This window comes from Lagopus leucura, unplaced genomic scaffold (assembly GCF_019238085.1).
Source record: "Lagopus leucura isolate 7727_CA_CO unplaced genomic scaffold, USGS_WTPT01 Super-Scaffold_100012, whole genome shotgun sequence".
Lineage (NCBI taxonomy): Eukaryota > Metazoa > Chordata > Aves > Galliformes > Phasianidae > Lagopus > Lagopus leucura.
The window spans coordinates 3,757,195-3,771,329 of record NW_024962267.1 but is presented as its reverse complement, the minus strand read 5'-3'; the positions used below and the strand labels follow the sequence as shown (position 1 = coordinate 3,771,329).

The following is a 14,135-nucleotide window of genomic DNA, read 5'->3' as shown; positions in this document are numbered from 1 at the left end:
GATGGTAGGAATTCAGTCATTTCTGTAGTGAGATTTCATGAGAGAGAGACTGCTCTTACTGCTTTTGAGATCAAGAGCAATACATTCAGGACATATTAAGGATGGTGCATTACATAGTCTATTAGTTTTAAAGGGGTGAGGCATGCCTATAATTGGAGGAAATCTTTGTTGGATCATTTATCTTATTCTGTTTCATAAAATGTGCTTCGCTGTATGCTGTGCTTTCCTCTTTACATTTTAAACAGGATGGAAATTTTTTTTTACATTGAAAGAACAAATAATTAACACATAATTGGCATATGCTCCATAGGTAGAAAATAGCACGGACTGTGATGCGATTTACTAGCTTGGCCATGGAGGCCAGAGGAGGTGCGCTGCATCCCCAGACTATTGCTCTCCAGAAGGAGCCGTGCTTTCGGAAATGCAGTCCCTCACCCAGTGACAGTGGGTAACTGCAGCAAATCCCTTGAAAATTAAAGCCCCTTTTGCCAGAGCGCCCAGCCAGCTAAGGGATTTTTTTGAGAAAACAACCATGCCCAGAGCATCTCACCTGCTCCAGGGTGGCTCATGTCACTGTAGGAACTTGTGCAGAGAAGGGAAACTCTGTGTGCCCATACCCAGCTCTGTCTCAGTGATCTGTATAAAAACCACAGGGAATCTAAGCCTGCATCATCATTCTAATTGTTTTTATCAACATCTAAGTTTTGCATCTTTGATAGTGTGTGTATCTTAATTAGGAGCTGGTTCTCAAGTGTATTAAAAAGCAACCGAACAAACCAAATAATTACATAATTCTAATACATCATTTTGAGTATTCAAACCATCTAATTGCTGCAGCTTATTAGAACAGGCCCAAACTTGTCCTCCTCCTTCCTCTTTCTTGAACACACAGAGTGGCAGAGGTTCTAATGAGTAGATCAGAATCCAAATCTGAGTGTTACAGCTGATATCTTACACCTGTTTTAAGTCTAGCAGGAATTAATGCATGTAATAAAAAGGGAAATGAGTTCTAATGTACTTAAGCACTTTATAAAGAATGATTTTAATGTAACATGCTATTCTGTTTTACTGGCTGTTTAATATTTAGCATTTCTATAGATGATTAATACTATAGTTCCAATGAGAAAAATAATTGAATAGCAAAACTACGAAGTGACTTCCACATTTCAACACACTGCAATTATTGTGCTTAGCTTATGAAATTTTCTTCTTCTTTTATGCAAAGTGTTTTGAAATAATGTACTTGCACACAAAGATTTTTTAGCAGGGCAGAGGAGAGCACAATCCTGCAAAGGCAGTGCAGCAGCTGAAGGCAGCAACACCATATAGAGGGGCTGGGGGCTGTGCTACAAACTCTTGTGAGATGTGTGAAGAAGCTGCGGGGAGTGAGTCAACTAAACATTTCCAAAAAGTCTTGGATCTTGTGTCTCTTCTCTGTATTCAGGGAGCTAAGGAAGGAAATGGGACTCTTTCTTAATGTTGATATTCGTGAGCATAAGAAAAAGGGTTTTTCCTATTTCCCTCACCTGACTCAGCATGCAGTACAAGATGCAGCTCAAGCAATAGAAAGGCTCCCCAGCTGCTTTGTCTTCCGTTCACCCTCCTGATGAATAGATTAAATGACCTTCAGATCCATGAAGCTCTTCTTTCTTCTTTCAGCTAAGATTTTTGTAAGGCCCTGTTTAAAAAAAAAATTTAAAAAATCCACCTCCTTGTTCTGTCACCTTTTGTATATTCAAGATGGCACAGATGTAGCAGTTTCAGATCCAGTGTTTACATGGATTAGCTGGTGGCTCTGGCCAGTTTTAAACAGTATTGCAGAGAACCTACTTCCCTTAACAAGATTGCTCACAGTTCTGTTCCTTTTCTCTAATTTAACTGTTTTAGCACTGAACGCACACTAGATGCTTGCACTTTGTAAGCAGCTTGCCAATTCTGTCACACAATTTATTCAAGCATTTTATTAAGAAGCTCAGACATAGCCTGGGGTCTCATGTAGGCATATAAGAAGATTTGGTTAATATTTTGGAAAATAAAAAAGTATAATCTTTGCCTGCTTAAAATTATTTCTTTCAGTTCTTTCAGAGAAAATGAACAAGATGAAGCCAGCGGAGCCACACTACTGCAGGATCGTGTAACGCTGGAAAGAATGTACCTCCTACATTTGGCTGCAGAAGTGAACATGCAATGTTTTGTAACATGCTCAGTAAGCAGCTGTCATGCATTTGACTGCTCTTTGCAGGGATCAGCAAAAGCAAAGCACTACTGCTGCTCCTGGTCATTCTGGAAGGCAAATAATTTTGATGCAAGTGGGAAAAAGGAAGCCATTTGCACACTCCTTTGGGATTAACGTGCAGTAGCTGAGAATACCTGACATTCTCACTTTGTTATCTTTCCTGGATAATCTTTGATGAGGGAACCATGTGCATTTTTCATGTGCATCTTAGACTTATGGAGAGCTGTCTAAAACAAGGGAGAATGTGGCAGCGTGACTGATATCTCCTTTCTATACAGACGAGAGATCTGCATGTGGAGATCACAGGCACACCATCTGATCCTGAATGAAGCATGTGGGATATGACCCCAAGTGAAGATATGGGCTCTGGTCTAATAAAATTTCTTTTAGCCAGCTTTGTAATTAGAGCCTGTTTTGCAAGTGTGCTCTCTGATGGCTGGCTCATGTTAAAAAGGAAAATGAAAAATGTCTTTGAGTAGGGGAGAGGTTAATACTGGTATTTTTTTAAACAGCCCAGTACTGCTACAAGGACAGGGACATTCAGATAATAGGAATCTACCCTCTGAAAGCACAAAATCATAGGCACACACTGTTGCTTCTGATGAAGTTGGTGATGTAGATATTTGTAAGTGGAAATATTTAACTTATGAATATTATCTCAGTTTAGCATATTTGAATATTATCTTTCTCCTCGTGGTCCGTCCTTCCTTCCATACTAAATGCTGTGGTCACATCATGCTCACTTAGGACATCTCTGTCACTATCATGGCTATATACTGTGATTCCCTGGCAACAATATATTTCTAATGTTAAGAAAGTTTGCTGTTTGTTATGGGACAGGTTAGCAGGAAGGACAAATTATGATATTGCCTAAAGTGAGTTACTTGCTCAGTATGGGCTCAGTATGGGCAAAAGCAGCAAGTGCTGCCCTAGAGAAGGGGGATTGAGGTGAGCTAGGTGGAGGGTAGGGAAGTTCCTACCTTCAGACAGACTGTGTATTTTATTAGGCTAGAGAGAACAACTAAATCCAGATGGTAATGAATCTGTGCACACTTGAGGATGGAGCAGGCCAGGGTTTGGCCACATGATGCTGCATGCACTATTATGCCAATCATGGATGGGGAAAAAACACAACAAAATACATATAATGTGTTTTTTCATGATTCTGTGGCTGTGACATCTGCAGAAGACTGTAGATGCAGCTGTACAGGCAAGGCAGCACTGCTGCTGGCACAGCTTCTCTTTTAGTCTAGACGAGGGGAAGAAAAGGTAAAGGAGAAGGGTTGCTCTAGTGATGCACACTATGGCTTTTAGCATATATTGTCACACAGGTAAACTGCTCCTACTTTAGACAGAGCTGAATGGGAACAGCTATCATAAAACAGATTATTATGATTTCTTTGGCAGTTCAATTATGTCAAAGGAAGTTTGAGCTTTACTGCCTCTGATGGAGAAATCTTAATCTCTGCAACACTGTACAAGGCCTCTGCACCACCAAAGGGTGTGCTTGGACTGTTTGTGAGTGCTGACTCAGGTCATGCATCAGTACAAACTCACTGAATATTTGGAGCACCTGGCCACCAACTCCAGTGCTCGGCAGCATGGGATTCCCTGCACAGCGATCTGCAGGGAAGTTGGATCCTTACCACATACCTGTGTGCACAGTGAGCACATGGGGCCCAAACAGTTGGCTGGGCTGCTGTGACCGGCAGGACTGAGCAGAGGTGTGACAGCCAGCTGGGTCAGGGATGTGCTGGGATTCAATGTGTGCTTCAGTGAATGTCTTCCACAACAAAATTAAGAGGTGAGAATCAAAAACAGTGACCTCCAGGTCAAAGGCCAGATTTCACTATCCATAATCTCCCTCTGAATTGTCACAGTAACAAGGACAGAACTCAGTTTTTGTTACCCATAAATGAACACACCCTGTATGACTTGAAATCAGATGGGAGAGAATATTAACAAGAAAGAAAAGCAATAATCTTTTTAAAAAGAACCTTCTGAATTATACACAACTCTGCTAGTGATTTGCTGTGATCAAAACCATTCAGCCCACCAGTGCAGGGCTTTGGATCCTTCTGACACCTGTGACACTTACCTGAGGACTGGGAGCCTGGCTGATTGTCTGACACCTCCTGGTCCTCCGTGCAGCTTACATGCAAGGCTACTGAAGGTACCTGTAAGGTGATTCTTTTGTGTAAGTATTTTTAATAAGCTTGCGAGGAAAATCTACGAAGTGACTCCATCACATACCAGACTGGTGGGGCACACATCTCTATCAGGGAATTCAAAAGAATCTCATAAGACGTAGGAAATAATCAGAGAAACTGAAAGTGGTAAGATCTGATAACAAACTCGGCATTATTCTTATGGTTATCCCCACTCAGTGCTGGGATAGGCTGACAAGATCTACAAAATGTAACAAGGCTGATTAAGAAGTGCCTAAAAATGTCCTGTAACCACCTGAACAGAGAGAGGGATTTACCCCACCAAGCAACTTGAGATGTCTACCAACGCACTTGCAATATCACTGAGCAGTAGCAACACGTACATTTTGTCTGATATGAAAGTCTCAACATCTTCATTTTATATCCCCTGCTTCTTCAGTATTTACTATTAATTTTAGAGATAAGTGCAAATTTACAAACTGAAAGTTACATTGTAGTTACTGTAAAACTTCATACAATCTCTCAAAATCTGCAAATAATTTAACGTTTAAAAAAAAAAAAAAAGATAAAAATACACCTATGATTTAGTATGAAAAGAAGGATCCCGCTGTGAGTTTCTAGGGAGAGCATGTCTCACACTGTAGGTTGAAAGAAACGCTAGCACGTGACTTTGGGATCCAGCAGAAATATACAAACGCATCATAGCAACAGTGAGTGGAGACAGAAACTTACAATAAGAAATAAATGGAGCTGTGTGGTGTGGTGTCCAGACACAGAAATAGGGGCACTTATGAGACAGGATCTACCCAGAACAATGTTAAAAATTGCCTAAGGTATCTTAGCCCCACTGGCCTACGTTCTCATACTGATTTCAAGCAAAATTTCCCATTTCTTACTAAAGCGGATTTCTCAGTATGTAATCAGTGGAGCAAGGATTACCATTTCAGCCAGAGCTGATGGTTTTCTGATATTATAAAAGCACATTTTAGCACCAAAATATTTAAAAGAAAACCCTTTACCTTTCCTGAAACAAAAGCATCACTCTGACCCCACGTTCTGTCCTTTTCACTTACCTTATGAACAACACATTTTCTTTCATCTTCTGATGTACCTAGAAAGAAGACCCTTGACAGCTATGTTTATTATCCCACAGTAGTAGTTGAGGAACTCCTCTATTTTTATCTTGTTCCATGAAATACAGTTTTATACTCTTGTTGCACTATTGCAGTGAGGATCCAGTCAGTGCGGACCGGAAGGTGAATTCTGCAGCCCCCACTCAGGTGACAGTTTGATTCAAACCAACATGGCAACTTGGTTGAGATGAAGCCCCAGATTAGGCTCATGTGATTTTGCCCTTAATTAAAAACAACCGGACAACAATATATTAAAAAATAATGGTTGGAGAGCAAAGTTCTGTTAATATTGTCAGCTTAAAAGCAGAGTACAAAGGCCACTTCTTAACACAGCAAACGTGCCCAATCTTAAGTTCTTAAGTTGTATTACAGCTTCTTTTTTTGAGTAAAGTTTAATTAATTTCAATTAACTCTGAGATGAATTAGTTTATTTGATGTGTCTATTCTACCAATGACATTAAGATTTAAAATTCAGGACTGAATTGACCTTGAGCAGCATATGTACTCAAACTGTGTGATAAAGAAGAATATTAATCATTTAATTTGATAAAATGAACAGCTGTTCTAGTTGATTGGAAACAGCTAAAAGTGTAAAACGTATTTTGTGAATGCAAAATTAAAAGTTAATTTTATTATAGAGTGCAATTTGCCAACTAGAAATACATTCCTGAGATGTAAGCAATATATTTTTGTAATGCTCTATCCACACATCAGAAAGGTCATGTAGATTTAAATGCCATATTACTATAAAAGTTGAACGATTTCAATTGAAAAGTGATCATATGATTTAGCTATTTAGAGACGAATATGAAACAGCTCTGGCAGATTTGCCCTCTGTCTCCAATGAACAGTTTAAAAGCTGTACTGACATAACATTTCATTAAATTCAAACTGCTACTTTCACTTACCTTGTGCCATGGATGCCTACTTTTCTACTTTTCCATAATTTTGTGGGATTTTAGTATATGTTTGTTGTTGCTGTTTTTTTTATCTTTTTTTTTTTTTTTTTAACTTGGAGATTAAGATTTGAATTAGCATTTGACATCATAGATTTTCAATGAAATGCATCTCTTCTAACAGGCACTGAACTTGTTTTGGTTGTACACATTTTCAACCTATGCAATCTCATGCTGTAAATATATCTATCATGTGGACACTATACAAGGTACGAGGGTACAATATTAATACAACATGTCTATACAGAAAATCAAGCACCTCTCCCACCTCCAAGCATGATGCTGGCACTGCCCAGGTGGTAATTTCCTGCTTAATGCCTGAAGTGTGAGCCTGCAGCAACCGAGCGAGCAGTGGAAGTGTCGGTGCGTTGGTACCAGTCCTGTTGTGAGGAGTGAGTTAGAGCCCCAGAGATTCTGGCCAGACCTGTCAGCACAGATCGCTGGGTAGGCGTACCTCAGCTCCTCATCTCACTGGAGAACAGGTTTCCATAATGGCCCAGCTTAGATGTGATTTTCAGGCTATTTTATCTGCTGTCCCAGTGCTGCTCCCCATTCCCTATTCAGGCTAAACTTGTGCCAGAAGGCAGCCAACACGCTGCTCCACCTTACATTAATACTTTGCCTTGGTCTGGGTGCTTAGTGTAGCAGAGAAAGGCTGCTATACCATGGCCGCCTTTGAGCCATTATCCCATCCTGTAAGAAGATCTTTTGCACTCTGGGATACCACTACTCCTCCCCAGCTACAAACAGAAGCTCTCCCATTACTGTCCGTTTGAGGCACATCTGATCTGTGTACAGAACTGAAAGACTACTTACTGAAAGAGGCCCTTTTCTACAGCAGCCTTGAATTCTGCAACATTACATTCCTTCTGTAACTAAATCTCAAAGCAATGAAGGAGGCTGTCTCTGCGTGCCAGGAAACATTCTGAAAAGCAGGAGCATTATGTTTTTTTCCTGATGACATATTTAAGAGACAGTTGTAAACGGGATGTGCTGTTGTCTCAATGACTTTCAGGAGTAAGGACTCCTGAACCGGGCCCATCTGTCACTGCCTCCCCTGCCGTCACTCACTCCATAATACCAAAGGCACCTCACTATCCCCCAGCATGCTTCTGGGGACCAAATGCTGGGCACTGAATGCCAACCAGCAACCCAGAAGTGTTTCTCACAGGGTTTGCTGTGGCAGGACAGGTCATAGAAGGTTCTGCAGTAGTAAAGAACATAACAAATCAGGTCTTAATTAAATAATTTGACCCTAACAACATGGTGACAGAAATGAATTCAGAATGATTACCACTGTGATATTGTCAAATAGCTGTACCATAGAAACTATCAATTAACTTCTCATTATTTCAGAGGTGAGTGTTCTAGTGGTATCGTCTCATCTCATTGTTCCCTGAGAGCACATCTCCCTCCCAGTCCCAGCACCCCCACAGACACACTTGTCCTGCGCGCCCCGTCACCACCAGCGCTGCCCAGCCTGCTACTGTGCAGACGCAGCTCTGCAGCCGGGCACTGTGAGCTCCGGTCTGTGGGCATGCAGGGAGCACAGCTGGCCTGGGGATGAAATAACACAGTTGCTATCTTAAAAAGCAACATGAAGTAGGATCCTCTTGGTTTGTTTCACACCATTTTCAGTTACAAAAGTAGAGAACTTGCTACAGTAAAAAGCCTCATATTTTCTCACAGTTTTATGCCTGAACTCACACGATGCCTGACGGCACACAGGAGGCCCCAAAGGCTGTGGCTGCCCACAAAAATTAACTTGAAACACAGTTTGGGGCGAACGCCGGGAGGAAAGCGAGCCTTGTGCCCTCACATCCTGCGCTCTGCAGACAGGTGCGCCGTGTCGCGCCTCAGCCACAGCCAGGCAGGGGCTGAGCGACGCGGCCCGCGCTCCTCCGACGGCCGTTCCCGCCCGGTGCTGAGGTCCGGACCGGACGGCGCGGTCCCCTTCCGCGCTCGCGGTCCAACCGTCGTTAACTGAACAGAGCCCGAGGGGCCGCCGCGGACTGGGAGAGGCCGGGACTGCGGAAGGCGCCCACCGCGAGCAGCCCCCACCGCCCCGCCCGCCCGGCGCTCCCCGGTGGGTGGGAGGCGGCGGCCCCGGGGCGGGGCAGGGGCCTGGGGCGATCAAAGGACGCCGACTCGGCGGGACCTCCCTACTGACCCCAGTGTTAACGTATTTATTTTCACGCTGCAATCGCGGGTCGCTGTACAGAAACATGCTGAGGCCCCGCGCGGAGCCGGGACGAGGGAGGAAACATTTGTATTAAACAGAGCCGTTAAATAACCTGTACACGGAACGTCAGTCTTTTCCCCTGAAAGCGCCGAGCGCGGCCGCGGGCTGCCCCGCTTCCGCCCCGACGGCCTTAGGAGCGGCGCCCATCCCGGGGCAGCGGCCGCGGGGCCCTGCGAACGTCCTTCCCCGCAGCCCCGGGCTCCCCCGGCCGGGCTCCCGCTCGCCGTGCGCGGTGCGAGTCCCGGAGCCGCCCCGCCGGGCGCCCGCGGCGGTCACAGGTCGCGGCAATCCTCCCGCTTGACGGCGTCGGCCGCCGCCTTCAGCTTCTTGTTCTGGTGCGTCTTGACGTGCTTGGCCAGGTGGTCGCTGCGCATGAAGCGCTTCCCGCACTCGGGGCAGACGAAGCGCTTCTCGCCCGTGTGAGTCCGCAGGTGCCGCTGCAGCTCGTCGGAGCGGGTGAAGCTCTTCCCGCAGAAGAGCCAGTTGCAGACGAAGGGCCGCTCGCCCGTGTGCCAGCGCAGGTGCGCCTTCAGGTGCGAGGTCTTGCCGTACACCTTGCCGCAGCCCGGGATGTGGCAGACGTGCTGCTTCTTCTTGCCCGGCTCCGCCTCCGGCGCGCTGCCCGCGGCCGCCTGGCAGTTGGGGCAGCGGCAGCGGCGGCACCTCCTGGCCGTGGCCGCCAGGGGAGACTTGGTCTGCAGCAGGGCGGCGATCTGTGTCTGGTACTGCGCGAAGTCCGAGTGGCCCAGCACCAGGCCCCGCGGCAGCGCGGCGGCGGCGGCGGGGAAGCGGTGGGCGCAGCCGGGAGGGGCGGCGGCTTGCGGGATGCTCCACCAGGGCAGGTCCTCGGGCGGCGGGTTGGGAGAGAGCTGGCGGCAGGGCTGCGCGGGCGGCAGCAGGTTGGAGTAGCCGGGCGGCAGCGCGGCCTGGGCGGCGTACGGGACGTAGGCGGGGGGGCAGGCAGACGGCAGCGCGGCCATGGAGGAGGGCAGCATCTTGACGGGGGAGAACTCGTAGGGGTAGGAGGGGTCGGCGGGAGGCGTGAGGGGCAGCTCGTGCCCCCCCCCCAAAGGACGGCTGCAGGTGGCTCTTCTGCGGGGTCAGCCCCAGGCTGGGGTGCGGCGGCGGCAGCCCCCCCGGGGAGTGCGCGGGCATCTCGCCGCCCCAAGGGTGGAAGATCCTGGAGGGAGATCCGAGCGTCGGCTCGTAGGGCACCGGCAGGAAATCGGCGGGCGCGGCGCCCGGCTGTCCGATGCGGCTGCAGGTGGCGGCCAGCAGGGCCAGCGGCGAGTGCTTGGCCACGTCCGGGGAGGCGCTGGGGGTGCGGTCCTGCGGCGGCGGTCGGGGCGCGGGGAGGGAAGCACAGCGCGTTACTCGCCGCCGCCCGCCCTACCGAAACTTTCCGCGCCCGCCCGTCCGTCCCGGAGAGCCCCCGCCGCGCCCCGCGCCGCGCCGCCGAGAAACTTCCTTAGAGCGGCATCCTCGCCCCGCCCGGTACGGCCCGCGCCCCGCCTGGAGCAGCCCTTCCCGGCGGGCGGCCCCGGCCCAAGTCTCGGCGAGGAGCCCCGTCCGGCGCCCGCCCGTCAGCCCGCGCGGAGGTGCCTCGGGCGCTGGCACTGACCTGGAGGAAAGCCTGAAGCGAGTCGTTGCGGAGAACGGCGACCGCGGCCATGGCTACTGCGCCCGGAGAGAGGCGCCCCGTCGGGGCATGGATACTCCGCGGGACTGCCGGGTCGCCTGCGCTGCGCTGCGCTGCGCTGCGCCGCGCCGCGCTGCCCTCCGGCCTCGCCTCCGCGCCCGGCCCGCCCCGCGCCGCCGATCTCCGCGGCCCGTCTGCCTGCGCCGGGATCACCTCCAAGAATTTGATAAGGACTTTGCTGGGCCGCCAGCCAGTCAGAAGGAAGATTTATGGCTTTGAAGTTTGCCGCTACCCAATCATCAAAGAATAGCGGCTCTTTCAGAAGCGAAAGCAAATCCTTTGAATCCACAAAGCTCCTATGGTGTGTTTGTTGGTCGGGATAAAAGAACTGATTATTAGGGGGGATGGGAAGGGAGGAGATAAAGGCGGGACAATTAATGAAGTAATCACTATGTGGGAAATGTATATACACAAATAATTGGATTTTCTTGATCAAAGGACCCCGTACCGCCTGGAGACCCTCTCGCGGGATGCGCGAGACACCGGATCCCCCCTCCCTCCTCGTGTTGGGCTTTTTTCTGGTTTTCTTTTTTTTTTTTTTTCCTGTTTTTTTTTTTTTTTTTTTTGTTTTTTTTTTTTTTTTTTTTTTTTTTTTTTTTTTTTTTTTTCCCCGCAATTAAGGGGTTGCGGCGCAGCCCCGAGGTGACAATGTGGCTTTGTTATCGCCCGAGATCTACCTCCGGCCGCCCCCGAGATCACACCGCAGTGCGGCCTCTCCACCTGAGCGGGTCTACCAGGTCCGGGCTGCGGAACTTCCCCCCGCAGCCTCCCGCCCTCGGGGGATGCCCCAACCGAGCTCCGAGCGTTCCCCGCTCGCAGCCTTTGGGGAACTTCGGGTGAGGGCCGGGCGGGGCCCGGGAAGGAGGGCCCGGAGCCGCAAGAGCACGGGCAAGCAGGCAGCGGCAGACGGCAGAGGAGAGGCGCGGAAAAGTTTCCTCTCACCCAGCGGGCGCCGACCGCCACCGCCGCGCTCCCTTAAACGGAGGCAGAGTCCCTCCCGGCAGCGCCTTTGGCTGCGGGCGGCCCCGGGCTGCGGGCGGGCGGAGCTCCGAGCCCCTCCGCACCCCCCCCGGGGCCGGGGCAGCGCCGGGCAGCGGCCCTGCGAAGCCGTCAGTCCGGGTAACTCGATCCTCCCCGCGGCCGTCGGGTGCGATTGCATTCACACCGCCGCCGCAGGCCCTTTAAACGCTGGCACAGAGATCCTTATCTGCCTTTCCCGTGGAAACAATCGCCGTCCGTTCAAAGACTTCCAAGAGTCGTAGAGCTGAATTAGGCCGCTGTCTTTTGAAGGGATTAAAGCGCCGAGTCCTCTCCCACGGCTCCGCGCGGAGTACCGGGGAGAAGCAGAACCCGACCCTGTGTCACATCCTGCCCGCAGCAGCCGCGTAACGCCCGGGGGCCACTGGCACGGCGGGAGCGCTGCGACAAGACGGCCGTGGCGGGCGGGAGGCCCAGCAGCGAACTGTTTCAAAACCGGGTCTCGTAATTCATTGTACTGCCTGTCTCTGCGCAGAAGAGCCCTGCTCAGCCCACGCTTGGGGTGATGGCACGGCTGCCACACTGCCCTGGCTCAGTGGATTGATCCAGCACTGCAAAAGTTCACCTGTTACTCCATGAGCTCGTAATGTCATTGCACAACAGTTAGGTGCCAAAAATACATTTTCTAAGAGCAGTGTTTTTCAGCATTTCAGGAGTCACTTCTGAAACAACGAATTCTTCAAAGACTGCTGCTGAAGAGGAGTGCCCCACAAACCCATACTTTTTCTCACCAAGTGCGAGTGCTCTGAACAGACTCTCTGAGGAGAAATAAAAGGTGGGAAAAAAAAGCCGAGTGGGAATGACGGTGTGTTGGGAAGGAGGTGCTGCCAAGGGAAACAGCCTCGAGACCCTCCCTAGACACTCTAAACTTGTAAGGTAGCTTATTCCAGCAATGCATACATGTTAGTGAAAAGCAGGCAGTGCTTGTGCCTACTGACACCACGTGGGTGAGTGCTCACCAACATGGGGAGAGCTTTTGAGATGAATCCAGCGGAAAAACCAAACCTCAAAGTACTCCCAGCACTGCCAGAAGTGGTCCTCACGGCAGTGGTGTGCTCCCAGCAGGCAGCAAGCCCCAGCACAGCTGGCACACAGCCAGCAGCCAGCAGGTCTTGGCCTGGCTGCTGGCATCTGCTGGGGCCCCAGCACTGCAGGCACTGGGTGAGCTCTGGCTCTGGGTGGCACTGGCCCATCACACAGTTGCTGACGTGGGCCTGGGGTACCAAGGAGATCTGGGAAAAGCTTTGGCTATGAAGATGAAAGAACTCTCACCTTAGTTGGGCAGAAAAATATACAAAAGCAGCCCTGGAGGATGGACAAAAAGGTCTTCTCAGAAATGTGGTGCATGGTTTGCTTCTATCTTACTTCAAACCTTGATGCCTCACTGGTGCAGGTAACTGCATAAATGATGCAAACTATTCAAACAAAAATTTACATAGAAATAAATTAGTATCAGCAAAATGATTCCAAATGTATATGGCAGTTGTCTTACGCTTTCTACCCTGCTATACAAACACAAATATGTTCTTGCTATATTCTATGCAGCAGGGCCAATTTCCATCCCATCTTTCCAAGACAACATCTGTGGCCACACACACAGCAGCACCGGGTTTAGAAAGAGGAACCCCTTGCCTTCCTCTCAGACGTTACCAGGCTGTTGCTCATGAAACTCTTCACCAAACCATCCCAGCTCTGCCCTGAGCTCAGGACCCCAGAGTGAAGCAGCAGTGACCAGAGAGTGCCAGCTGAGACATGTCCCACTAGCTGGTCATGCCAAGCCAAACCATCATCCTAAACTGGCCATGAGTCACATTTCACATCACTCTTCAGTAAGCCCTTTTCACCCAGGGCTGCACTGCTTGGCCAGCTGTTTTGAGAACACAGGACAAGGAGAGGAAAAAGGGCATTCGTCTCAGAGGCAGGGCCACCAGCATGGCCATGGCTCCAGCTCCAGCCCAACAACTAGCAGCATATTCCTCACTCTTCTAGAACATGTGAGATGGAGGGCAAGCAGAATAGGGTACTCTATCAGGCTTCTCTCCCTCAGTAAATCTCACATCCCTGTTTATCATCCTACGTGCAGGAAGCCCCATACTCTAGCTTTACCGAGCAGAGAGTATCACGTATAATATACGAAAGAGAGAAAGCACTGTGGTTAAGGACAGATAATGCAATAAAATGGAAATGCATTCTTAATCTAAATTACCTATCCCTTAGTCTAAAATAGCCAGTTCTTAATGCTGGGAAATGTGAGAGAGAAAGAGATTATGATGCTGCAGTGCTGGGACTCCAGTGTCCAAATGGCACAGCTCTGTCATATGAGATCCAAACCCAAATAATGGGATTCAGAAGAAATCTGTTATTGAGCATCACTAATCGCTTCTCAGGAGGCCACAGGCAACCAAAAGGGACCATTTTCCCACATTTTTCATCTTAAAATAAGAAAGGCTGGAGAAACAAACAAACAAACAAACAAACAAAACAACCAAGTATCTGTAGTGATACACTCAACTACAGAGTTGTGCCACAGCAGAATTCATACAGCAGTGAGTGGAGTTGCTGCCCATAAGAACTGAGGCAGCCTCATGCTTTGCTACATTTTTCACGCTAAGAATACTTGGCACATGCAGTGATTCAGAAAGAAGCTGTTCCATAGTGCCAAT

At 49.1% G+C, this 14,135-nt stretch overlaps 1 protein-coding gene across 1 annotated transcript; it reads right to left on the bottom strand.

Moving 5' to 3' along the window:
• Window positions 1-9,007: 9,007 nt before the first annotated feature.
• On the bottom strand, window positions 9,008-10,425 carry SP5 (Sp5 transcription factor). Its single transcript, XM_042874958.1, is given in 3 exon segments — window positions 9,008-9,802; window positions 9,804-10,064; window positions 10,357-10,425. Coding segments are annotated over 3 exon segments (1,107 nt in total). The 5' UTR covers window positions 10,408-10,425.
• Window positions 10,426-14,135: the final 3,710 nt, after the last annotated feature.